This window comes from Desmodus rotundus, chromosome 1, assembly GCF_022682495.2.
Source record: "Desmodus rotundus isolate HL8 chromosome 1, HLdesRot8A.1, whole genome shotgun sequence".
Taxonomy (NCBI): domain Eukaryota; kingdom Metazoa; phylum Chordata; class Mammalia; order Chiroptera; family Phyllostomidae; genus Desmodus; species Desmodus rotundus.
In genome coordinates, this window is record NC_071387.1 from 83,287,061 (window position 1) to 83,314,795 (window position 27,735).

General features: G+C 46.9%; 1 protein-coding gene and 1 pseudogene across 14 annotated transcripts in view; one reads left to right on the plus strand and one right to left on the minus strand.

Moving 5' to 3' along the window:
• Nucleotides 1-7,653: 7,653 nt before the first annotated feature.
• On the plus strand, nucleotides 7,654-9,779 carry LOC112307267 (proliferating cell nuclear antigen pseudogene; annotated as a pseudogene).
• A 1,602-nt stretch (nucleotides 9,780-11,381) lies between these two features.
• SEMA4D (semaphorin 4D) overlaps nucleotides 11,382-27,735 on the minus strand; it is a 109,524-nt gene continuing 93,170 nt past the window's right edge. For 10 of the 14 annotated variants that reach the window (XM_045197688.2, XM_045197687.2, XM_024563345.3 and 7 more), the window contains one exon: nucleotides 25,164-27,390. In XM_045197688.2, coding sequence (XP_045053623.2) covers nucleotides 26,483-27,390 — 908 coding nt within the window. In that variant the 3' untranslated portion in view covers nucleotides 25,164-26,482. Of the gene's footprint in view, nucleotides 11,924-12,192; nucleotides 12,724-16,136; nucleotides 16,347-24,730; nucleotides 24,941-25,163; nucleotides 27,391-27,735 lie in introns of those variants that run through there. The other 4 variants (XM_045197693.2, XM_045197692.2, XM_045197690.3 and 1 more) reach the window with 4 other exon arrangements.

Consider the following 27,735-nt stretch of genomic DNA (forward strand, 5'->3'; position numbering starts at 1 on the left):
TCTACAAACCTCACAGGAGTGCTCTAGTCTTGTGCTGCAGATTTTCTCAAATGTCTGCAAGTTCCACATAAGTGGCAGCTGCCCCTGAACCCTAGATGAGCAGTGGCAGGCCTCAGTGTGCACTGTAGCTTCTGACAAGCGGCCCCAAGCCCAGCACAAATGGCGACCAGTCTCAACTTGCTTTGTAACTCCCAACAGTTGGCCCCAACCCTGGCATAAGTGGTAGCCAGTTTTGGCCTGTGACATATCTCCAATTAAGCACCCACAAGCCTGGCACAAGTAGCACCTGGTCTTGGTTCTCAGCGTAGCCTCTCCCAAGTACCTCCAAGCCCAGCACAAGTGGAAATCAAACACAAATCACTTTGTTGCTTATATGCCAAGTGACCCCAAGCCTGGCACAAATGGTAGCTGACTTTGGCCTGCACCGGGGCCCCTCCCAAGAGGCTCTAGATGGTACCAGTTCCACAACTGACACACGAGAAAGGTAGCCTCAGCTGGCATCAGAGCCTACATCATATGGACAGCCCCCACATAACAGCTGGTCCAATGTAATTACAGCCAGCCCTCAGAGCCAGTCAGCTAAAGAGTCAGCACCAACCACTGATTTACCAACAGCAACTGAGACCCAACACAACCTACACAGAGGACAACCCTGGAGCACCAGGAAGACTGACTGCCACTGAGCCCTACAGGACACCTACATAAGGCCTCTCTGTCAAGACTGGGAGATGTAGCAGATCTACCTAATATATAGGAACAAACATGGAGTCGGCCAAAATCAGAAGACAAACATCCCAAATGAAAAAAAAAAAAAAAAAGGGAACCAGCACCAGAGTGGCCCAGTTTGATTGTGGGTATCGGAGTGAGAGATTGGAGTCCAGAGGAGAGTGAGGCGGGTGCCATTGCTCCCACTCGGCCCCTCCCCCACGTACAGCATCACAGCACAGCGACCAGCATTACCCCGCCCTGTGAATACCTAAGGCTCCACCCCTTAAAGTAACAGACTCGCCAAGACAAACAAACAAACAAAAATGGCCCAAATGACAGAACACTTCAAAGCTCCAGAAAAAATACAACTAAGCGATGAAGAGATAGCCAACCTATCGGATGCACAGTTCAAAGCACTGGTTTATCAATATGCTCACAGACTTGGTTGAATCTGTTCGAAAAACAGATGAAAAAATGAAGCCTATGCTAAGAGAAACAAAGGAAAATGTACAGGGAACCAATAGTGATGAGAAGGAAACTGGGACTCAAATCAACGGTATGGACCAGAAGGACGAAACAAACATCCAACCAGAAAAGAATGAAGAAACAAGAACTTGGAAAAATGAGGAGAGGCTTAGGAACCTCCAGGACACCTTGAAACGTTCCAACACCCGAATTATAGGGGTGCCAGAAGGAGAAGAGGAAGAACAAAAAATTGACAACTTATTTGAACAAATAATGAAGGAGAACTTCCCTAATCTGGCAAAGGAAATAGACTTCCGGGAAGTCCAGGAAGCTCAGAGAGTCCCAAAGAAGCTGGACCCAAGGAGGAACACACCAAGGCACATCATAATTACATTACCCAAGATTAAACGCAAGGACCTACATCCAAGATTACTGTATCCAGCAAAGCTATCATTTAGAATGGAAGGGAAGATAAAGTGCTTCTCAGATAAGGTCAAGTTAAAGAAGCTCATCATCACCAAGCCCTTATTATATGAAATGTTAAAGGGAGTTACCTAAGAAAAAGAAGATCAAAAATAGGAACAGTAAAAATGACAGCAAACTCACAGTTATTAACGACCACACATAAAACAAAAACAAGAGCAAACTAGGCTAACAACTAGAACATGAGGGTTGTCAATAAGGGAGTGGGAGAGGAAGAGGGGGGTAAAGGTACAGAGAATAAGTAGCATAGATGATAGGTGGAAAATAGACAGGGGGAGGGTAAGAATAGTGTAGGAAATGTAGAAGCCAAAGAACTTATAAGTATGACCCATGGACATGAACTATGGGGGGGAATGTGGGAGGGAGGGGGGTGGGCCGGATGGAGTGGAGTGTGGGGGGGAAATGGGACAACTGTAATAGCATAATCAATAAATATATTTAAAAAAAAAAAAAAACCTCCAGAAAAAAACTAAATGAAATGGAGATAAAGAATCTACCAGATAGAGTTCAAAACACTGGTTATGAGAATGCTCCTTGAACTATGGGAGAATAGATGAACTCAGAACATAGAGAAAACATATAAAATGAGATAGAAAACACAAGAACGAACCAATAGAATTGAAGATACAGTAACAAATGAATACACTAGTGGGATTGAACAGCAGATTAGGTGAAGCAGAGAATTGAATCAGTGGTCAGAAAGAGTAGTAGAAAATCCCCAATTGGAACAGCAAAAAAGAGAAAGAATTTTTTAAATGAGTATAGTTTAAGGGAACTTGGACAATGTCAGGTGTACCAACATTCACATAATAGGAGTCCCAGAAGGAGAAGAGGGGAGGGAAAGGGATTGAAAATCTATTAGAAGAGCTATAGCAGCTGCAGTGGTTAAGGATGTGGAGGCAGGAGCGCATTTCCTTACTTTCTGACATTAGAAGATACTTCATGTATCTCATGTATTTCCTGTTCCAGTCCTAGAATCAGCCATTTTTCCAAGGAATCTGTTTCATTTATTGAAGAGTGGTATTAGAAACTAAGATCTCCTAGTCAAGGAGGCATAGGTAAATACAGGTTGCCTCCTCATACCACCATAGCAGAAATTACAACTAGGTTACAAAACAAATAACCCAGAATCATCCGAAAATCAAGCTGTATGGAAGTCTGATAACCAAGGAATTAAAGCCACCTTCATCCAGATGGGTACAAGGGTTGGAGACACAGAGACATGTGGAGAGGCAAGGAGATGTAAAGAGGTGTGGGGAAGTGCAAGACGCAGAATGGGGGATCCCACACCTATGTGTGGTAGATAAAAATCAGGAGGGATACCTCAGGAGTGAGGGATCCCAGTCTCATACCAGGCCACCCATAAGTCTCCATAATTTCTGTCTGTAAAAACCAGTGGGGGTTAGGGCAGCAGAAGAAATTGAGGGATTCTCAGGAGTTTCCCCTTAAAGGGCCCGCAATTGCCTTTGAACTTAGCAGACTCACTCCCTCTGGGCTTCAGCACCAGGGGAACAGCTGGAAGAGTACCAGTGGCATACAGGGAAAAATTGAAGTGAGTGGCATCAGGGTGAGTACTGGGAGACAGCCTCCTCCGAGATAAAACTCCAGAAGGTCAGGTAGTGGCATTGTCTCCTCCTGAGCCCTTCCCCACAAGGAGCCACAGAGCCACAGAGAGTGACATGGTTTGCCGTGCCCTGGTGATTACATAAGGCTCCACTCCAACTTACCAGTGTACTTTTCTATAATAGGCCCCACTTCTAAGAGAGGGAGTCATAGCCCCTCTAACTAATAGACAGAAACAAACACAGAGAGGCTGCCAAAATGAGACAAAGAAGTATGGCCCAAATGAAAGAACAGAACAAAACAGAAAAAGAACTAAACAAAATAGAGATGATCAATCTATCAGATGCAGAGTTCAAAGCACTGGTTATTAGGATGCTCAAGGAACTCATTGGGTACTTCAACAACATAAAAAAGACCCAGGCAGAAATGAAGGTTACATTAAGAGAAATAAAAGTATACAGGAAACCAACAGTGGAAGGGATGAAGCTGAGAATCAAATCAATGATTTGGAACGTAAGAAAAAAAACATTCAATCAGAACAGCAAGAAGAAAAAGAATCCAAAAAAATGAGGATAGGCTAAGAAGCCTCTGGGACAACATCAAACATAGCAGCATCCTAATTATAGGGGTACCAGAACAAGAGAAAGAGCAAGAAATTGAAAACTTATTTGAACAGAGAGTACCAAACAAGATGGGCCCAAAGAGGACCACCCCAAGACACATCATAATTAAAATGCCAAAGGTTAAAGATAAAGAGAGAATCTTAAAAGCAACAAGAGAAAAGCAGATAGTTACATACAAAGGAGTTTCTGTAAGACTGTCAGCTCATTTTTTCAAAAGATACTTTGCAGGCTAGAAGGGACTGGCAAGAATTATTCAAAGTCATGAAAAGCAAGGACCTACAACCTAGATTACTCTACCCAGCAAAGCTATCATTCAGAATCAAAGGGCAGATAAAGTGCTTCCCAGACAAGGTAAATCTAAAGGAGTTCATCATCACTAATCCATTATTATATGAAATGTCCAAAGGGACTTACTTAAGAAAATCAAAACTACAAACATTGAAATGGTAATAAATTCACAGCTATCAACAACTGAATCTAAAAAACAAACTAAGCAAACAATCATAGATATGGAGATCATTTGGAGGATTATTGTTTGGGAGCGGGGAGGGGAAGAATGGAGGAAAAGGTGCATGGATTTAAGAAGTACAAATAGTTAGGTACAAAATATACAGGGGGATGTTAAGAACAGTATAGGAAATGGGGTAGCCAAAGTACTTATATGCATAAACCATGGACATGAACTAAGGGGGGGATTGCTGGAGGGAAGTGGGGGTACCAGGTAGAGGGGGGCAAAGGGAGAAATTGGGACAACTGTATAGCATAATCAGTAAAATATTTAAAAAATTAAAAATTTTATTTGAAGAAATAATGACTGAAAACTTACCTCACTTGGCAAAGTAAATGGACATAGAAGTCTAGGAAGTACACAGTCTTAAACACGAAGAACCCAAGAGGCCCACTGTGAGACGCATCGTGATTAAAATGCCCAAAGTTAAAGACAGAGAATTTTTAAAGTAGAAAAAGAAAAGCACCTAGTTGCAGACAAGGGCACTCTTACAAGACTATCAGATGATTTTCCAACAGACACTGAAAGCCAGAAGGGAATAGCACGAAATAGTCCAAGTGATGAAAGGGAAAACTTGAAGGAAGATTGCTCTACCCAGTAAGGCTGTCATTTAAAATCGAAGGAGAGGTCAAGAGTTTCCCAGGCAAGAAAAAAACTGAAGGGGTTTATCACCACTAAACCAGGAATGTTAAAAGCTTTAAGTAGAAAAGTAATATGAAAAATGTGAATAAAACATAGGAAGGAAAAGTTCTTACTGACAAAATCAAAAAGTAAAAATAGTAGATCAACCAATTATTAAACTAGTACAAAGGTTAAAGACAAAAGTAGGAAGATTATGTGCTTACAATAGATTAAGGGGTAAGAAGAATGATAAAAACAAATGTAGGTTGTTGAGTATAAACTAGTGCTTTTAGAATGTATTCAATCTTAAGGGAAAATCTACTTTGATAGACTGCTATAAATGTAACTTGGTATATATGCAGTACACAGTAACCACAAACCAAAAGTCTCTAAGAGATATACAAGAAATAAAAATAAAGGAATCTAAACAAAACACTGTAGAAAGTCATCAACATACAGGAGAATATGAACCAAACAGAAAAATATAAAACAATCAGAAAACAATGAAATGGCAATAACTATATACCTATCAATAATTACCTTAAGTGTAAATGGATTAAATGTTCCAATCAAAATACATAGGGTGGCTGAATGGATTAACAACAACAAAAAAGACCTGTACATATGCTGCCTAAAAGAAACCCACTTCAGATAGAAAGACACGCAGACTGAATATAAAGGATAGAAAAATATTTCATGCAAACGGAAACAAAAAGCTAGAGTACCAATATATCAGACAAAATAGACTTTAAAACAGGCTATAGTAATCAAAACAGCAAGGTACTGGCATAAAAACAGACAAATAGATCACTGGAACAGAATAGAGATCCCAGAAATAAACCCATACCTATAGGCCAATTAGTCTATGACAAAGGCAAGAATATAAAATGGGGTAAAGACAGTGTCTTCGAAAATGGTGCTGGGAAAACTAGACAGATACATGCAAAAATTGGAATTAGACCACTTTCTTACACTATATACAAAAATAAACTCAATGGATTAGAGACTTAAGTATAAAGACTGAAACCATAAAACTCCTGGAAGAAAACATAGGCAGTAAACTCTGACATTTGTCTTAACAATACTCGTTTTGGGTATTTCTCCTCAGGCAAAGACAACAAGAACAAAAATAAACAAATAGGACTACATCAAACTTAAAAACTTTGGCACAGCAAAGGAAACCATCAACAAAACAAAAAGGCAACCTACGTAATGGGAGAAAATATTTACAAATAATATATCTCATAAAGTATTAGTATCCAAACTATATAAGAACTCATACGGCTCAACATCATAAAAATAAACTGAATAGACATTCCTCTAAAGAGGACATACAGATGGCTAAGAGACATGTGAAATAATGTTCAACATCACTAATTATCAGGGAAAAATGCAAATCAAAACCCAGTGAGATCATCTCACACCTGTCATAATGGCTGTCATCAACAAGTGATTAAACAGCAAGTGTTGGTCAGGATGTGAAGAAAATGAACCTTTTGGGATGTGGGATTGTAAATTGGTACAACCCCTATGGAAAACAGTATGGAGTGTGTGCGGAACCCTTCCAAGCGTGGGAAATGTGGCTCAGCCCCCACTTGGAAAAGCCAGTGGGGAGCGAGGTTGGCAGGCAGGACCCACGTCCATGGGTAAGTTCTCCAGTGGGAAATCAGGTCTGCATTGTACCCAGACTGCTATGAGAATTGCTCTTGCTGAAGCTCCCTCACCCTGAATTGAGGCAGCAAATGTTTACTGAGTATCTTCATCTTCCTGAAGTCTGTGCAAAACCACCCAGGTATGGAGTGTGAGCAACTTCCCCCTTGAGCTGTAACATCCTTCCCTTTGAAGTAATTAGCAGTGTCCTGTCCTTTGTCCTCCTTAAAAGGTAATCACCTGTGGTGAACCTGTGCATAGTAAATGAGGATTGCCCTGGATGTAATGTGCCCAGAAAAACAATAAAAGCCTGTCCAGGCGGGGGTCAGGGGCCCTCTCTTTAACTTGGAGAGTGGCCATGCAGCCCCCTTTTCTCCACAGGATTTCTGTAGTCCGTGTGTATTTGAATATAGCAATCACAACGGATCCTGGTGGCCAGGATTTGCGTCAGGAGTGTCCTCAAAAAATTAAAAACAGAACTACTCTATGACCCAGCAATTCTACTTCTGGTTATTGAAAAGAAAAGAAAAAAAACCCCCACTAATTAGAAAAGCTGCCCTGGCTGGTGTGGCTCAGTGGATTGAGGACCGGTGTGAGTGAATTGGTTGCCAGTTTGATTCCCAGTCAGGACACATGCCTGGGTTGCAGGCTGGGTCCCCAGTAGGCGGCGTGCAAGAGGCAACCTCTCTCTCTCCCTTCCTCTGTCTCTAAAAATAAAATAAATAAAATCTTTAAACAAAAAAAGAAAGAAAAGCTATATGTACCCCTATGTTCATTTCAGCATTATTTACAATAGCCGAGGTGTGGGAGCAACCTAAGTGTTCATTGATAAGACAAATTGATCAAGATGATGTGGTTCTATAGACAATGGAATTTTACTCAGCCATAAAAAAGAATGAAATAGGAGATCATCTTTGATCTCAGGCTCTCACTGCTGTGTGAGCCTTCTAATACATCCTGTGAAGCCTATGCTGGCACTCTTCCTTCCCTTCGTCTCTAGCCGCATCATTGTGACTCAGCTGCCATATCCAAATGTGCCTAGTCTAGGGTTACGTCCTGGAAAAGATACTGGAGGCACTTAAGGACCTAATCAATGAGGCCTGCAGGGACATTAGCTCGAGCGGCATGAACTCGTCCCACTCCTGTTTGGTGCAGCTCACTCTGTTCTCCAGAGGCTTCAAAACATACTGCTGCAACTGCAAACTGGCCATGGGAGTGAACCTCACCAGCATGTCCAAAATACTAAAATGTGCTGGCAACGAAGACATCATTACCCTAGGACTGAAGATAATGTGGACACCTTGGCACTAGTATTTAAAGCTTCAAATCAAGAAAAGTTTTCAGACTATGAAATGAAGTGAATGGATTTAGATGTTGAACAACTTGGAATTCCAGGACAAGAGTATAGCTAGCTGTATAGTAAAGATGCCTTCTGATGAATTTGTATACCTATACTGAGATCTCAGTCATATCGGAGATGCTATTTTTAATTTCATTGTGCAAAAGACGGAGTGAAATTTTCTGCAAGTGGGGAATGTGGAAATATTAAGTAATGTTGATAAAGAAGAGGAAGCTCTTACCATAGAGATGAATGAGCCAGTTCAGCTAACTTTTACACTGAGGTATCTGACCTTCTGTGTAAGAGCTACTCTGCTCTCTCCTACAGTAATGCTCAGTATGTCTGCAGATGTAACCCTTGTTCTAGAGTATAAAATTGTTCATATGGGGCATTTAAAGTACCATCTGCCTCCCAAGATCAAGGATGAAGAAACTTAGGCATTTTTAAAATCCAAGAAAATAAAACTAAGTTCCTTGAGAACTGCTTCTGAGATTCCAACATGTCCTTAAAAGTCTCTTCTGTCACCAAACTTATACTCTGAGTAACTATGTAGATAATGTTTTCTGTCAATAACCTCTTTTTTTCCTCTCATCCCCTACAATTTAAAGGATAAAGTCTCAAGTCAAATTTGGTCCTATTAACCTAGAACCACTTCTGCCTTAACTAGAAATACCCGTTAGGATTTTAAAACAAAGGGTTTTGACTGTCAATGCAGTTTTAAGAATTGTGTTTTCAACTTAAATAAAAATTATTTGAATTTCAAACATCACAGGACAGTACCTTTATTTGAACCATGAATGTTGCAAGTAGCCTAGAGAATTCACAGCTAATGCTACCTTTTTGTGTAAATGTGTTTTATTTTTTCAGTCTAGAGCAGCCAGCTATAAATACAGTAGATGTAGCCATAAAAAGTACTCCAAATACAGTAGGTAACCAGATATTTTGGGGGATTCATTTGCCAAACTTAGTTTTGAATTATTCTAACTTGAGCTCAAGAAATGAAGAGGGGAAAATAGAACTGGTTCTAGATATTTTCATTATTTTGTCATTTTTGTTAGCAGAAACTAACACTTGTTCAGAAGAGCAATATACTTAAAGTTGTGTGGACTTTATAAGACGAGCATTGTGACAGGACAGTGTTTCTCTAGCCCAGGGAACCTTTTGTAAGAATCTTAGAAGTTTTACTAGATCTGTGGTAGGGCCCAAGGAGTATGTTGGTGCAAAAAAAAGAAATAAAAAAAAATTCTCCAGTATAAATAGCCTTATTTAGGACTTACTCCCTTAAAGGATGAAGATGGCTTAACTCCCATGGATACGGGACTCAACCAAGAGAGTAAAAAGGCCCAGCAGCTGTAAAACAAGGGCTGTTTGAATGTTCCCAGTAATTGTGCTACAAGGTCACAAATTGGTATCCTACATACTGAGAACTGCTTTATTACAGTCCTTTTTCCTGTTGTGTTTTGTGTTTGGTGGATTAGATGACTGGTTTCTTTGTTGTTCCTGGATGGAGTTCTAGTTACTGGACTGTAGAACTCACTGTATCCAGTGGATAACTATTACCTTCAGTGTGCCTGGGAGGAAGGAGACTGGCAGCAAAGGGGTGATGAAAATATTTCATCTAGACTGGTGATGGTTCTAGGACTATGCATTTTTTAAAATTCATCCAATTGTACTTTATTGTATATAAATTGTAAATTATACCTTAATAAATCTGACATTTTAAAAAAATGAAATCTTGCCATTTGCAACATGGATGAACCTAGAGGGTATTATGATAAGTGAAATAAGTCATACAGAGAAAGGCACATACCATATTATTTAATTTATATGTGGAATCTAAAAAGCAAAGTGAACAAACCAAACAAACTCATAGATACAGAGAAGAAATTGATGGTTGCCAGGTGGGCTGGGGGATGGGCAGCAAAGGGGAGGGGGATTAAGAAATACAAATTGCCAGTTACAAAAAATAGTCACAGGGATGTAAAGTACAGCATAGGGAATACAGTCAATAACATTGTAAAAACTGGGTATGTGCCAGGTGGGTGTTAGACACATTGAGGTGATCACTTTGTAAGGTATATAAATGTCTAATCACTATGTTGTACACCTGAAATTAATATGATATTCTATGTTAACTGTAATTGAAAAATAGAGTTAAAAAATTAAAAAGGCAAAATGATCTTTAAAAAAATCATTGAAAATATTTCTGCTGGCCATGCAGGTCCTCTCTATTCAGAGCCCGAGGTCTCTGGCCATGGTGGTTGTTCAGCTAATCCAGGGTGAAGAACTCGCTGTAGAACTGAAGCAGAGAAATGGGCTTCCACATCACATTCCTTTCATGTGTGACTTGATGCCCCATTGCCCTGGCTAAGATGTCATTTTCCTCACAGAGGCCACCGTTGCAGACAGTGGCACAGTGACCGACAGTGCTGAAGGATGCAGATGGCATTGGGCCTCCCAAGTATAGACTTCACTGAGCAGATGTGGAACTCTCCACCTTTATTTTTCTGAGCATGCAAAGAATCCAAATTCACCCTCAACCACATTTCCCAACAGAACATGCTTGTGACAACCAGCAGTGTTGAATTGTTTTGCTGAGCATGAAAGTGTTCTTATTATATCCAGACTTGAGGTCCCAAACCTGAGAGCAGTTCACTCAGCATCCATAGTGGCTGGAGCCATATCCCAGGCAAAAACCGAGTGAAAGTTGATGGGTGTCTTAAAAAAATCTACATCATGGTGCGTGATGTCAGTGAGCTGGATCACCATCCTCTGGCAGAATGGGTGGGCACCTGGCCAGGAGGGTGGAGGGGGTGAAGGGCTAGTTAGGGTGACTCTAACCCCAAAGCGAGCCATCCTCAGGAATTCTTGTTCTCAGTGGATCCTGGAAGTAACTGGCAGGGAGTGTGTGCTGCTCTCTTAAGAAGGCTGCTATGAAACTCACTAGTCTCAGGACAAGTCTGCACACAGGCTGTGGTCAGGAGGCTGAGGACACATCCATTTACTAAGGTCAGAAGAGAAGGTCAGCTTTATTTCTGACAGAGGTTTTGGATTTATGACAGGCTGCCATGCCATTAAGAACTGTCTTTCCACAAATCATGTGTCCATGTGGTTATAGGTTGAGCTGCGTTGGACCTGGGCCCTCATCTTCACACACATGTGGTGGAGGCTCTGGAGATAGAGCTTTCATAATGAGACTAAGAAGCAGGTGTAACAGTCCTCTCATCAGATCAACCCACTGTGAAGAAAACAACACGACACCAGGAGATGCCTCAGAGAAGCTTGATGCCCATGGCTGATGCTGCAAGGGGACAATGTACACTCAGATCTTTACAGTCTGATACTAAGATTAGTAAGGATGAACACAAAGACCTCAGATCTTTGCCAGCTCCCACTATGGGCCTAAGTGTACTCAAAGTCAAGGCCGTTTTTTGTTTGGAGCCTTGCCTTCCCTCCACTATAGTGCACCTCAGGGTAAAGTGGCTGAGTTTACAGGTGGGGACAAGAGGCAGGCTCCATTTACAGCAGTGAAGCCTGTAGGAGGAGACTGTGCTGACACCATCCGTTGTTCTGGGGGGCGGCCCACTCATATAACGTGTAGTTACTGCAGTCACAGACGAGTGAGTGATCTGTAGAGGAGTAACAACAGTGCTTCTGGGAAGGAGCCGTCACGTACATTGCTGTCTGAACCAGTCTGTTTGCAGCCCATGGACCATCCTGGTTTCCTGCTTCTGCCAGACAGACCTCCTATCACATGTAAGCATGTAATTTACAAATAAGTTCCAGCTACTATCCCATAGGCCCAGTCAGGGCTCTTTGCCCTCCTTTGCTCTCAGCCCCAAGGCTGCATCTGAACAGGCAAGTGACAGCTCCCTGACTTTGGGCCTCTTCGGGGGGGCGTGGCAGGTGGCACTGGTCAGCACTGTCTCCTGGTGGCTAAAAGGTATCCTTGTTACAGCTTTCCTGAAAGAACAATGTGTTTAAATTCTTGGCAGGACAGTGGGCCTCCCCTCCTCTTACCCCCTTTCCCCATGGACTGTCTCAGGTACAGGCAAAGGACTCAAGTCCCCTGTCCTGTGTGCTCTCCCTTGGGTCTAGGAGGGGACCCTGCGGGAAGGCTAGGCTTGGAGGAGGAGTCACAAATAGCCTGCTGGCCACAAGGAGGGACTTGCGCAGCCCTTTCACCCAGGATACTGTAAGACCTCAGGTTTGAACTGTCACAGCTGACCACTCCTCCCTGTGATAATCTTGTTGTCTGGCCGTGAGGTGGTGGCCAAGAAGGGAGCCCAGGGCCAGATGCCTCGGCCTCATTGGGGTCTGCCTGGGAATGCCTGTTCTGTTGCCTCTGTGCTGGGATAGGGTGCGCTGCTTGCCCATGTGCCTGCAACCTCTGGGGCTCCCCCAGCCAACACCCAGCCAAGTGCTGAGGTCACAAGCAACTGCTCTCACCAGCACCCAATGTCCCACCTGCTCCAGGTTTCCTGCTCTGTCTGGGAGGTGGGGATATCTATGGGGACACATCTAACCAGAAGCAGCTGGCCCTGCCCTTTGCACCCACATCCCTCCGGTCCTGCCTGTCTTCAGTCTGCTGTGAGGGCCCGCCCACTGGCAGAATGGGCCCTGAGCAATCCCCTCAGAAGGGGCAGCTGCCCCTGGGCCACGTACCCACACCTTTCTCCAGCTCTGCATCATGCGGTCATGCTCCCCAACCATTGCCCTCCAGGCAGCGAGCTCTCTGGTCCACTTCTCCTGCTGGGTCACCTCTGCAAGACAGAAGTGGAGCTCAAGGTCTCAGCTCTGTAGGCCTTTGTGGCACCTTGGGTGCTCATGATGGGGTAGGTGCCAGCAAGTGGTAGGTGACCATCCCCCTACAGAGGCCCCACTGCTGAGCTGAGCCAAACCTGAAGCCAGGTGGTGGTGTGTAAGGTGTTTACCCCTGAGGGCCTCGTCTTCCTGGATGTGGGGACTTCTACAGCCAGTTATTCCCCACTGCTGCACTTCTCCAGGCTACCAGCTTTGGTGGCAGTTGCTCCCCATGGCACACTGGCCCTGTCCTCCAGATATTACTGGAACTTTCTGCCCAGGCAAGACAGGGGCTAACCTCTTACACCTCTTGGAGTGATGCAGAGACCCTGGGTCTCAGGTGGGCAGGGCTGAGGCTCAGAAATCAGTTTGTGGCCTCCCAGTAGACCAGCAGACACTGTGCATTCTGGGGACATTACATCACCTGTTACTGGATCCTCACAGCCTGCCCAGTGTTTGATCCTGGATTATGAAAACGAGATACTTGCAGGAATGTCTGATGGCACAACCCTGAGCCAGTTTTTCCTTACAAAAACAAAAATGAACTGTGTTGTTGCTTTGGACAAAAAACTGCATGCCAGTAGTTTCAGAAAAGGGGTACAAGAACCTGTTCCCCTCAGACAGGAAGCAGTGCTCATACCTTGAGCAGACCTGAGAGGGCCAGGGTCGTGGCACCCAAACAGCCTTCCTGCAGTCTGTGGTCATTTCCTGCAGGGCCCTGCAGGAACCCCTGACACAGCACATCCTAAATTCATCCTGCTCCCATACCTTCAGTAAGGTCTGGGTGAGATGAGAAAATGCTGAGGTGTCTTCACTGTGGTTATGTCTGCTATCTGTAGAGTGACTTACCCAAGCAAGTCCAACCATCAAAGTCAGGTTCTGCTGACTTTCGTGTGACCTTGGGCAAGTCACTTAATCTTTATCATCTGCCTACTGGGGATAACAGTCCGTACCTCATTAGAGAACTAACTGACTTAGATGACGTAAGACACAAGTGGGCCCTGGCTGGTGTGGCTCAGTGGACTGAGCTCCAGTCTGCGAACCAAAGGGTCCCCTGTTTGATTCCCAGTCAGGGCACATGCCTGGGCTGCAGGCCAGGGCCCCAGTAGGTGGCGCACGAGAGGCAACTACATATTGATGTTTTTCTCCCTCTCTCCCTCCCTTCCCCTCTCTAAAAAGGAATAAATACAATCTTTAAAAAACAAACAAACACGAATGGGCTTCAGCTGCCTTGTTGCTGACAGCACTGCTCACCTAACTCTCAGTTTACAGCATATTTACACGATTTTTCTATTTTACCCTGACAGCAACAGGCAGGACGTTTTACAGAAATGAAAAGACCAGAGGTTCTGGGTGGCAGTGAATGTCTACAATGATTTTTTTCTGCCTCCAAAACCCTAATTAAAATGAGAAAAAAAGAACCATTTAAATATCTATCTACACACACATACATACTTTTGAAAACTGAAGAGCAGAGGAAACAGCAAACTCATGGTAGTTGAAGTGCAGAGGGGCCACTGGAAGCCGCTGACTTAAGGAAGCTGAATGAATCCCAGACTGAATGGGGAAACCAAGGAGCAACCTCACAGAATGGCCTGGAACCTGGGTGTGCTGCTATGGTGCTAACAAGCTCTCTTCAAAAGCTGTTTGGAAGCAGAACCATGTCCCCCAGGACTCTTCCCACTCCACCCAGCCAGGGAAGTTCCCTCCCTTGCTCCACAAGAAACTGGTCCACCTCAGACGGCACAGGACAGGAGGGCTTGGGCATGTCTGCCGAGGGGGGAGCTTGCACTGAAAGCATAGAGGTTCACTTGTTTCCATACTAAATGATGAGTGTCCAAGCACAGTCCCCACTGACATCCCAATGGAAATCCTGGAGGGCCTGTTGCTCCAAGTGTGGGCTGCAACTGGATGCCCCCAGAGGACTACAGCACACAGGGAAGTGAAGAGGCACTAGGCAGAGTGATTTCTCTGACGTTTGTGCACATAGGAATTGCCTGGAGAACTTCGATTCAGATCTGGAGCCAGACCAGATACTCTGCATTTCTAACCGTCTTTCCAATGAGCTCCCAGATAATGCTAATGCTGCCAGCACACAGACCACACCTTGGGTAGAAAGGGCCTCAGCAGGAGGGATCTTTGTGCTTCTCTTCTAAATGTAAACAGATAATCAAGGGCCAGGAGACTTCTGAGGGAAAGAGCAGACAGACAAAACAAGCAGAAAAGGCAACTTGAAGGGCGAAGAAAACAGAATAAATCAATCCACATCCTCAGAGAGTGAGGCGAGAATACTATATCCATGAAACAAGAACAGAATTTAACATGAACAAAACAGAATACAAAACTCTTACTAATAAAAATGTGATAGTGAGATAAAAGCTCCGTACAGGTGTGCATGATAAAGGTAAGAAAAGCTATCAGAAGTAGAGGGAAAACAGGGAGAGATGACAGATAACAAAGAGATGATGGACGAGTAGTGGGCCAGCCCAGGTAGCCCAGCATCTTGGAAAGTATTTTCTGAGAGAGAACAGAAAATGAAGTGAAGAACAGTGAGAAAATGTTCAAGAAAACCTCCAAGAATTGAAGGGCAGGGGCTTCTACATGTAATGGGTGCTCCAGGAATAAAAACCTGAACTTGCATGGTGCTAAAAATGACAGTGGTCATATCTAGTCATAGGCAAGGTTTGGGGAGCCAGAGTTTCCCCAAACCTTGGCTTTGCGGAGCAAGCCTTCAGACACAAAGGTAATGACTTTAGGCCAGAATTATTTAACTCTCATCTGAACTGTGAAGACAGAAGAGAAACATAGGCGGTGGAAAGACCAACTTCCCAGATGCCCTGCATGAGGTGGGCTGGAGGGCAAACTTCACAGAAAAATGAAAGTGTGCCTGTGACACAGGACACAAAGTCCAAAGTCCGAGAAATAGAACCTGCAGCCTCCCAGGCATTAGCCAAGGGAGGCACTTGGCCCCTGGTACAGAGGTTTGGGAGGCTGGGGACAGGACATCAGCAAGTCTGTGCTGATCAGGGACTTAAGACAACTGCAGAGTCTGGTGTAAAATTAAAAACTCAGAACCAAGCAGATGGAGCTCAGCACGGTGGTACCTACACGGGAAACAAAAGCACAGGAAGGTCCATCATAGCAGACCCGTGGGGCTCAGCCATCCCAATAATGTCACACACACTCCGGGAGGATGGCAGACAAGCATCTGTGGCCTGGGGAGGCAGGCAGTGAGGACAAACATTCATCTTTCTTAGTGAGAGCCAGCTTGAAATGTCACCACACAAGCCTGCTATTGGAGACAGAGTAAACTGAAAAATTCTGGCCTAGGAGAGAGCTGCAGCAGGGCCAGGGTGAGGGGGGCACCACTTACCAGGGTTCATCACGGTGACCCGCACTTGGGAGGCCTGGCTCCCTACCGATGACAGGATGGAGCAGCGGTACTCGGTGCTCTCACGGATGGTGTCCCGCAGCCAGCTGAGCATGTAGGCCCTGCCATCTGGAAGCGTGTGGGTCTGCACGGGGACACATGTCTCCAGTTTGTGCCCATTCTTCTCCCAGACAAAGCGAACATCTGCAGGACCTGGGGGCACACAGGCCAGCACCACCCTGTGTCCCAGGACCCCACAGGGACCCACAGAAACTGCCCTGGTGCAGGGGCAGGGGCTGGGAGCCACTCAAATTGGGGATTTCTGTTTTCCCAGCTGCACTTGAAGTGACAGGACCGCATTCAGCTCCATCCCTGGCCTGCCTCTGGAGTAGGCCCAAGGGCAGTGCCTGCTGTGGTCTCCAGTGACCCCGGAATAGACATACACGCTCAGTGCCCTCACTACTCCATGTGCCTGCTCCTTAGCCTCCGTCAAATGTGTTTCTCAAAATGTGTCTGCACACTGTGATCCCTGAACACATGCTTAGGCCATCAGGGGCTGCACCCGCTTCTCTTCCTCAGTGCAATGCCTGGTGGCATTGCTTTGGGGCTGGGGTCTGTTCTGTGCTAGTGCTCTGGGCCTGGGCACTTCAATTCCCCCCACCCCCACAATCACCCAGTCCTAATGCCACCACCTTCAGCCAAAGCTTCTGCCACCTCAGAGTCACACCGACTATCCCCACCAAACAAGTGGCCAGAGCTCCTGCCCTTCATGGGGCCTGGCTGGGCCTTGACAAGCAAGTGGGTGCAACTGTCCCCAAGAGCTCCAGGGTGGGCGGGGAGACAGGCACCAGAGCACTGAGAAGGGCAGAGGGTCCATCCCTTGCAAATAAAGAATTGGAGGAGAATCAAGAATGGGTCCCACCACCTTTCTTCCACCCCTGGTTGGGGCTCAGCTCTGCTTAGCTAGCTGTGGGCCAGGAGTGCAGCATAGGCACCTGGGCTTCCCGCCACTGGGACCAGGGGCCAGGTTCCAGTCCAGTACTAAGGGGAGAGGAGGATGGGCCATGAAGAGCAGTACATGGAGAGCCAGAAGCAAGATATAGGCAAGATCTGGCTTCTGGTCCCAGCACTGGCAGCATCCTGTTGGGGCCGCCTGTTCATCTACAGAGCAGCTGGGTGGGCCTGTGGGTTTCGGGCTTCAGCCCTGGGCCAGGGGCTGTGCCAACACAGGCCCTACTTCCATCCTTACTGAAGGACAAATGAGCAGGCCACCTCCACTGTGGTCTGTGTACACACTGGCTTCCATCAGGATCTGCTGAAGAAAGGATTGAGCACCACTAAGCTCCTGCTGGGGTGTGTGTAGACCCACTAAGTTAGGACAGCCACAAAAGCCAGGCCAGGCCCAGATGGGCACAGCAGCGTGGTCTACCCCAGAAGCCCAGGCCAGTTATAGCTCAATGAGAGCAGTGATGGAGGCCAGACTCCCTCCAGGCGTGCTGACCCTTCTGCTGCCCTTCACTTCCATCTGTGCCAGGCAGGCACCCTGACAGCATGGACTAGGGGACACCCACCAGCCCCCTCGCCCAGGGACCTGGCTCCATGACAATTGTCTCTTAGTCTGTGTGGACTCCACCTACTGCGGGCAGCCACAGGATCGTTACACCACCTAAGACTCAGTTTTTAAAGGCCAGATTCTTCCTAGATGCCCACCAATCTAGGAAGGATGAAATAGAATGTGCCTTTGTGGAAGACAGTCAGCAGTGGAAAGAACTACATCTGCCTATCTGTGGCTATTTGTTTTCACTGATTAGAGAAAACAAATCACAGAGCAGAGTGATTAACAAACCAGCACAGACAGCAACAGACGTTAGGGTGTGTGCATGTGGGAGTGCATTCACGGCCAGATGCAGGGGGAAGAAGCGGTAGAGGAGGAGGCCTTGACCACCAACCACCCTAGGAGGGTGAGGTGCTGGGCAGACATTTGGTATGTCTTTTAGAAAAGAGGAGAGACTTCTACTTTAATGAAGATTATTTTCTGTGGATCCTCAGCATCATCAGGTCCCTGCATGGCACCTCTTCACCCCTGTGCAGTCCCTTCATCAGCCTTCCACCGTGGTCAGGGTCTGCAAAGAAACTTCCTCCCCAGGGAAGGTCAGATCCTTGAACCACACAGTCCTGAGAATAATTCCTGAGTTGATGACCGGACCCCATAGAGGAGTACCGACACTGTGTCTGTGAGTGAGAAGTTGGGAAATGTCCGACAGGGGTCTCATAAATGATGTAACAGCTACCGTGTTGTCATTCATTAGGAATCATGTTTAAGAAAATGACTTAGCAACACAGAAAAAAACTAACATTATGTGTACATGTGTGAAGACACATTCATATATATGCACAGAGAAAAAGGCCTAAAAATGGCCAGAATGCTAGTGGTGACTACCTTTGGGTGGTTTAATTTTAGGTCATTTAAATTTTGCTCTTATACTTTCTTCGAGTTTCCAAATTCACTATAACAAACAGTACTTTAATAATAAAAACAAAATGCTCTCTTGAAAAAAAGAAATGTGCCATAGACCCTGAAGGAGTTTCTGAAAGTTGTTCAAAAGTGCTTTGCACAGCAGCCCGCTGGCTGTCCTGGCCCAGTGGACAAGCCTTCCCAGGTTTATTTACTTGTTTTTATTTTCTTACTCTGCCACTATAACTTTTTGTGGTTTTGTACTCTGCCCATAGATAACTCTCTCCACATATACACACATATGCACACTGGCACATGTGAACATATACACTCATCTCCCTCTGCATGTAGGCATGTTCAGGTCTACACACACCTGTATCTACGGCCATAATTGCACAATGTACTTCACGACACCACACTCTGTTGGGCCCCTGGCTGCTGGGCATCTCAGTGGACTCTCACTTTAAAAACTGATTCTCGTGAGGCGTTATAATCAAGAGCAACACTTTGCTTTGAGCAGACACTGGGGTCAGTTTTAAAAAGGCCCAGTTTCCTTCCTCATCCCCTAGTGCTGCCTGCTGATGACACCCCTGGCCTGGAGCCCCCGAGATGGGTCACAGTAGCTTCTGGAAGGTTCTCACAACCACTACTGGGATGAGGAACCTGGGTGGCCTGAGCTGAGGACTGACTCATCACCCTAACCACGTGGGCTGGGACCTTTCAGGAGCAAAAAATTCCCCAGAAACCACAGCTCCGGGGACATGAACAGTATGAAAAACACCATGTGCACCTCTGTCATAAGGACATCCTTAACCATCATTAAATATTCTTTAAATGTGTATTTAACCATAGTAAAACAAAAATGTTAAAGAAGTACTTACGTTCCATTTATTCTTTAAAAAAAAAAAAACTATCCAACTCATTCTGAATGCAGAGGAATTAGAGAGAGAGAGGGAAAGTGAAAGTTAAAACTGGTCAGCAGGGTCACCACACATGACAGCAGTGGAGACCCAGGCAGCCCAAACCTATCTACCCCACAGGAGCTTGCCCCATGGAACTTTAGCCTGCAGGGCCTGTCCCCCACAGCTGCCCTGGACTGACCTCTGTGGACAGGGGCTGGTGGAGCCTCCATCCCCAGTACTCACCTCAGGGTCCATGCCTTCCCGCCCCACCACGGCCCACATCATCTGAGGAGGCCACTGGTGCGGAGCTCATTCTACTTTTTAAACAAAATATATTATTTATTTATTTATTTTAGAGAGGGGAAGGGTGGGAGAGAGGGAAACATCAATGTGTGGTTGCCTCTCATGCGCCCACAACCCAGGCATGTACCCTGACTGGGAATCAAACCAGTGACCCTTTGGTTTGCAGGCTGGCACTCAATCCACTGAGCCACATCAGCCAGGGCTGATTCTATTTTTTTGACAAAACCAGAAACCCTGACACCAGTGGCTTCTCTCCGAGTAGTGAGGCCAACCCATCCTGGAACTGAGAGCCTGAGAGCCCAAATGGAGGGGATGTGATGGGATTCACCCCAAGTACTGGGGCCACATCCCCACCAGGTGTCCCTGGGCTATCTGTACAGCTCTACACAGGAAAGCCTCCTCCAGGTGCTCCATGCACGTGGTCTACCCCAACCCCAGGGCCATCTGCCACTGAGTTAACCTACCACCCATTCTCATGCCCAGGGTCCTGCCAGCAACTAGGAGCCTGGGTGCACCCCTGGGAGGACATTCTCGAAGCACCCAGAGGCAGCATGCACAAAACACACTCACACCAGACTCCCAGAACCATGCATTGCCCTGCAGGCCCTGGAGTCCACAAAGGCACAGAAATCAGGCAGACTCAGCTGGGAAGGGGAAAGGTGCTCTGCCAGGTCTCCACCATCCAATTTCTTTGGCTGTCCTCTTCAGTGTGTCTCAAGTGCTGGAACTGTACCTGACAAAGATGCTTGGGGAGGTATGAGGAAGTGCCTACATGGTCTCCTAGCTTCATGGGGGGTCCCCTTCTGTGAATGAAACTCCTGCACACAGGAGACTCTCAGGAACCACAGGACAGCACCACTCTGTTGTGAAGGCATATGGATTATGACACAACAGAGAAGAGACTCAGTTTCTGGAAAAACCACCTCATCAAACATGCTAAGCATTGAGACTCTAGCAAGGTGATGATGGGTCACCTTGCCCCAATGTGGAGAGGTGACCATTTCCAGCAAATGACCAACTCATGAGTCAACCACCCTCCACAGCTCATCCTTGGCCCTTCAGGAGTCCCAACACACACACTCGCACCAATCATCCCTGCAGGAGCTTGGGCACTGGGACCCTCCTGAGAACCAGGCCTCCTTTTGCTGCCCCTCTGACCCCAGCGGCTTACAGGGCTCTGAGTGCTGACATTGAAGTTAATACATAAAAGGCCACCCAAACCTGAATATACAAATGTTACCTAAGGTATAGGAGGTCCATTCTTAGCTTTAAAAATGACACTGGTCTAGCTATGATTTAGAAGGACAGTCATATCAAGGATGGGGGCAGGGCCCACAGGGTAGAGAATGAGTCTTTGTTAAAAAATCATACAGATCTAGTTCTGTGTGTGTACACCTGCATAGCATGATTTGCACAAGCATGGGTACAGACACATCATACCCACTGCTACCACCTTTACGTCCACATTTATATATCAAAACAAAGCTACGTGGGCTTATGTGTAGGCAGTAGGGTTATTTCATTGCTTATCTGTGCAATTCTAATTTTGCCACAAGGAGCATGGATTTATCATTTCAGAAAAGTGAAACAACTGCATGCTTACTTATTTCTCCAGCTCAGGGCCCCCTTTTTTCCTTGTCAGTATTCCCCTAACTCTACATAGTGCATGTAGATCCACCACTCTAGAATGCAGAATTCTTGCCACGCTCAGGCCCGAGACCCTGAGTGGAGGCATGGCCACAGAGCAACATGCAGGGTGCTTTGGACCAAAAAAGAACACACGTACATTTGCACACATATGCATCAGCATGTGCATGCATGCACTCTGTATACACATGCAAATGCACACACAGGCACACACATGCAAACATGCACACACACACATTACACTGCGAAGGTCAGGAGACAGAGGGAAGATGGTGATCAGAGTCACTGAGCTTTGAGGCTGTGGCCACCTTTAGAAGCCAACCTGACCTTAGCTGGGCCAGAGCCTGAGCCTGTGTCCTGGTTTCATAAACTGAGCTCTGTGGTGACTTCACAGGGAGTCACCTAGAAAGGGAGGAACCTTGGCTGGAGAGCCGTCAACCAACATTTGTGTAGACCATGGCTTGCAGAGCAATTTGGCCTTTAGTCCATCACCTTGCAGGACTTGGGGGGTAGGGGGGCTAGAGACACTGCCATGTTAACCATCTACTTGAGCAACCACATTGTACAGTGAACCAGCACTGGCTTGTGCACTAGGTTTGGGGGCAAAGGGCAACACATGCCTAGATTGGATGTGTCACCGGAGTCACCCAATGCCTATGGCTGTGGCAGAACAGGCCCAGGAAGAGGCTTGTGTGGGGCCTCAGACACAGGGCCCACTCATCTGCTCCATCCCTCAATAGCAGATTGCTTTTAGTAGCAGGTTGAGGAGTGGGTGTTTGAAGGCCCATCAGTGGGGCCCCTGAAGGCCATTGCCTGGTTTTTGCCTGCTGAAAAGAGCAGAGAAGGGAGTCTTTCTAGAGCGTGGAGTAGGAGCAGGGCTTTGGGGCTGCCAGAGGCCACATGAGGATGCAGGGTGGTTTGGGATGAGGCCTCCCCTCCCCCAGCACTGTCTGGTGCACTCACTTCTCCCTCATGTGCTTCCAAAGAGGATCTGTTCTTGGGGGAGCCACAGATACCACAGTATCTCCAGGAGGCTCCAAAGACCCCAGATGGGGAGGGGAGTGTGGTGTGTATATTTGTGTGTGTAGTTTGTGTGGAGTATGTGCAATGTACATGGTGTATGCTGTGTTGCATGTGTGCTGTGTGGTGTGCATAACGTGCATAGGGGTGTATGGTGTGTGTGATGTGTGCAGTGTGGAGTGTGTATGTGTTTGGGGTGTGTTTGTGTGTGGTTTATGGGGTGTGTTTGTGTGGCATGTGCAGTGTGTGTGGCATGTATGCAGTGTGTGTGTGTGTGTGTGTATGTGAGGTGTTCAGTTTCCAGATCTCAGCCCCTTGAGGGCAAATGCAGAGCCTTGGACCCCTTGGGGTAGCCCTGACCCTGAACAGGACCTAAAGAGCACCCCCTCCTGGATGGCTCACAACAGGCTCCCTAGAAAGGCCAGTCCATCGCAGGCCACCCTTGTCTCAGGTTGTGGCCTCAGTGAAACTAGGGAAGGTCCAAGGTGGGCCAAATGACTCTGGAAAGAAACAGTAAACCTATGAGCAGGAGGGTAGTGGAGAGCTGGGGGCCTCAGTTTCCCTGGTCCATCCACCCTGAGCACCTGCTCTTCCTGCCATCCCAGATCAGCAGTGCTGCGGGGCCTGCCCACTTGGCTCCTCACTTCCCTCTGTCCACTTTGCCTGCTTGGGCTGCAAGACCACTAGCGCTCCTCTAGAACCCATCATACAGGCACTCACAGAAAATGGGCAGGCTTCTTGAAGCCCCTCAGCAGCGAGTACAGTAAAGACATGGCCACGTGGTGGGGGAAGGACTGCTCTGACTCCTCACTGCTCCTGCCCAACAGCCGCAGGAGGCCACCTGCAGTGTATTTACTACGTTTTGAGGACCCTTACTTCCCTTTGGCCCCCAGGCCTTCCATAATCTTTGTAACTAAAGCCCCTGCACTAAACTCCCCATGTCTGAAATACCCAGAGTAGCTTCTTGTTCTGATCCAGCCGCTATATGTTTTCCCAGGCCCTAGTCTTCACCCTCTCCCCACCCCAGAGCCCGTGTGCATGCACACACCCAGAGAACAGGTAACACATACCTGAGAGCTCACACGTAAAAGTACATGGCTCCCAACCACAGGGCCTGCCTGCATCCATCCTCTGCCAGGTAGTAGGAATCCCACACCATTTTCCCCACTTTCCCACTGAAAAGAAGGGTGCCAGTATGCCTGCAGAGGCTAGGCCCAGGTGCTGGAGCAGTTCCCAGGTGCTTCCCCAAGGGAATCACGGTGCAGGCGCAGTAGCTGGGCGGCCTAGCCCAGAGCAGAGGCCCCGGCCATGTGAGCCTGTCCTTGAAGTCTGGCTTCACCACCTCCCATTCTTAGGCAACTTCCCCTGCCAACCACCTGTGGCCTGTGCAGAGCCACCAGTGGAAGCCACCAGTGGCCACTTGTGCTGTTTCACAGCAGACGAAGGACGACCAGAGGCCAATGAGCTTACTCAACAGGGAGATAGGCAGCAGCTTAACATTCTTAGCTTCTCATAGTTTGTTTAAAACCTCAAAAAACTAAACAAAACAGGGTTTGCTTTTTTCCTTATTAAGTTCATTCCTCTTCTCAGCAAAGGGCGGAGCTGCCAGGCCTGTAATATCTTGTTTTCTCTTTGTGGCTATTCAGATGCCCATACACAGGGCTCCAAAGGTGTGTGTGCCTGATGTCCCATCCCAGTACTATCCAATGAACGCCTCCCGGGTCTGAGGGGCATCTACTAGACTCATGGTCTTTTCCTCATTTAAACATCACCAAGCAAGTTAAAACAATTCCCATTCTGGAGGTTCTGAAGTTAATTTTTGAAATATCCAAAATCCTCAAACCCAAATTGTTTTCAGACATGTAAATAATCCTATCGACCAGTGATTTTCAATTGGTGTAATTAGCTTTCGCGTGCCGAGAGATGAAAAAGCTTGAAAATTGCTGCTATAAACCAGTGATTGGCAAGCCTCAGCCTTTAGGCCACGTCTGGCCCGTGGCTGGTGTTTATAAATACAGCCTGACTGATGCATAGCCACACCCACTCACTGGAAGCTTTCAGGCCACAAGGGCAGAGCTGAGTAGTTGGGACAGAAACCCTGGCCTGATAAGCCTAAAACAGTTAACACGCAGCCTTTGTGGCACAAGTTGGTTGGGCCCAGCTGTTCAGAGAAATAGCTACGGATCACTGAGGTGTGCAGCCAGAAAGGTAGTGTTGTTGAAGGAGGTCCCTGCAGCCCGTCCCCCCACCTGGACAGGTGCCCCGCTCACCTGTGGCCTGGCAGAAGAGGTGGAAGGTCCCCAGGGCATGCACGTGCTGGGCCTGGTCACTGAGGAAGGGCGGCAGCAAGGTGACCCTCGGGCGGCTGTCAGGCCCGGAGCCCAAGGCCAGCCAGGGGCTTCGGGGAGAGGAAGATGAGTCAGGGCCCAGACAGGACAGGGAAGAGGGCCCCGGAGGAGGGAAGGGCATAGGAGATGAGGCTGCGAGACAGAGGACAGAAAAGAGAGAGGGTACTGAGACAGAAGTCGTCAGGAACATACCACATGCAGAGAAGGAAAACAAGCTCGGGAAGAAAAAGGTACCCAGCGCTGTCCTGGCCTCCTGCCTAGGTGTGCGTGAAGGGGACAAGATCCATCCTGCCCATCACACCCTTCCGGAGGGAGGCCCCATGGCCTCAGCAAATCACATGCCCACATCTAGGATATAAGCTTCTCATTTATTTGGTTACTTTCCAGATGTATACAATTTAAAGTAGAAAAATAAAAACAAAGTAAATCTTATAAAACACAATTGTTTACACCAAAACAGTCAAATCCTATCATGCTGGAAGATGAGACTGTCCACACAGGCACACACAAATCCAGAGTTTATTGCTCTTTGCCGTGAAAAAAGTCTCCTCTTGTGGGCATTTGGACAGTGGGAGGTGGAGTGTGAGGTCAACGATGTTAAACTTGTCACATCTTGTCACACCTTAGAGACAGCGCCAGGCCACGCAGGTCCGCCACAGCAGTGTCTGTGGGCAGCTGTGGACACAGGCCCATCCTTCCCTGCTGCTCAGCTCTCTTCCAAGTGGATGGCTCAGGTCAGCCAATTGGAAAGTCTGGGTGGGTAAGAGGTGTGAAGTGGAAGCAAAAAGAAAAAGGAGATGTCCAGATGACCAGAGTCTGTCCAGACAGGAGGCTATGACCAGTGGCTACAGGCAATGGAGTGTGAAACACCTGTCCCCTCAGCTCTGGGCCAGCCCAGCTCTGCCCAGTGGGGCCACTGTCCCTCGCTCAAAGCCCTGCCTGGTGGTCATGGAACACCTCCACACCTTCTCTTCAAGAGGTAAAAAAAGAAAAAAATATATAGAAAGAAAATCTTTCTGAAATGATGCTTCCCTGAAGGAATTAAAAGGAAAAAGTCAGTGTAATCAAAAGACGGCTTTGTCTGAATTTCTAAAAGCAGAAAGAACATGTTTAGCAAAATTAAGTTTATCCCTGAGAATCTGAAGCAACGTAAGCCATATCTTATCCAAACATACAACAAAATCTAGGAGATGCACATCTTCTGAATATTAAAATATCTGCTTTAGTAATTTAAAAAATAAATGACCTAACACTCCAATGCAATTAAAGCAAAATCCTAAAAAATAATTACGTGGAAGGAAAGCTTTGTGCCAATCTGGACAACAGGTGATAAGTTACCAATCTGATAAACTAAAAAGTCATTTCCAATCTGGAATTAAATTATCATTCAGTGGCTGCTTTTTGAGGAGGTGACGCTCAAGGTACTACTCTTCCCAGGCCAGTGGCAGTCCAGCCATCTTCCCGCTGCCTGCAGGTACGGCTCACAGCGCTCCAACTGACCAAGGGAGCTCAGGTGTGATGCTTGCCGTTTTCCGAAAGGACAAAGAGAAACCAAGTCAAAGTTCGACTCAAGAGAAAAGACACAAGACTGAGGTTTGCGCAGGACGGGCTACCTACGTGGCACAGGACAAGGTTACTTCATGGGAACACAAAGACCTCTCCACAGGCAACACCTCAGTCCCCATCTGCATCTGAGTCAGCAAACTTCAGCTCGCACTTGACGTCAAATGGCTTGTCCCTGACAGGAAGGTCATCGATTCTCTGTGAGTCCTCCCTGTCGGTGGGCGCTCTGCTGGCCATGGTGTCCTGCTCTGTCTCATAGCCGGTGTCCGGGGCTGGCCTGGGCTGCCCTCCATTCTGTTGGGAGAAGCTGCCCTGCTCCACCAGTGTCTCTTTCACACTCTGCTCACAGTCAGAGAAATCTGAGGTGGGCTGCTTCTTTTCCAGCAGCATGGCAGAGCGGAATCTGAGGCACTGTCCAGGAAGGTAGCCCTTATAACAGTTGTAGGAGAAGAGGCAAAGGCAGAGGACAAAGAATAAGAGGAAGAGGAACATGAGGAGGCGGGTGTCACTGGACTTGAGATACATTGTCTTCTCTGACTGGACCTGGGAGACTGTGTTGATGATGATCTTTGGTTCACAGGATGTACTGGTGGGCACCAGGCTGGAAGGTGTGGTAAGCCGCCCAGCTGGGGTCTGGGGAGAAGAGCCTTGGATGGGCCCTGTTGACACTTCGGGGGTGATCCCAATATCTTCTGTCCGAGTGGCTGGCAAGGAGGAGGCCACCGGGCTCCATGAGAACATCTTGACTGCTAGAACATGCTTGGCCACCACCTGAGAGACTGTCTTGTTCTTGACTCTCTCCTCTGACAGGCACTGGTACACCCCACTGTCTCCTTCTGACAGGTTGAAGATGAGCAGGTTCTTCCTACCCACCAGGCTGTATTTAGGGCTCTCAGCCTTTAGAACACCATTCTGGAACTTCCATACCACCCGCGCCAGGTTGGACTTTTGAGAGCATTTGAGTTCTGCTGTGCTGCCATGCTTGAAAATATGCTGCTGGTAACTTCCCTTAATTTTATCTGGAACATCAAAATAAATGCGCACAGCGTCAACAATCCTGCTCGTTACTTAAATTCCTTTTAAAAATAGGTAATATGCCCAAGAGGACACAGAAGTTTCACCCACTGGAGCAACATGGAATCTTCCAGAACAACTAAGGAAATAAAGACATGTGTGACCAAAAAGCAAAGATGAGCCCTAGATGGCAGATCATGGAGACAAAGAAATTGGAGGTATCTCTGAGCAGTAGAAATCCTATTTCACACCCTGGTTTCCTGGGAGAAAACGCATTAGGTGGGGAGGCTGAGCCTCAGCCAGCTGCATGTTCCGAAGCTACACTCTGAGTCAAATACAACACACTTTTG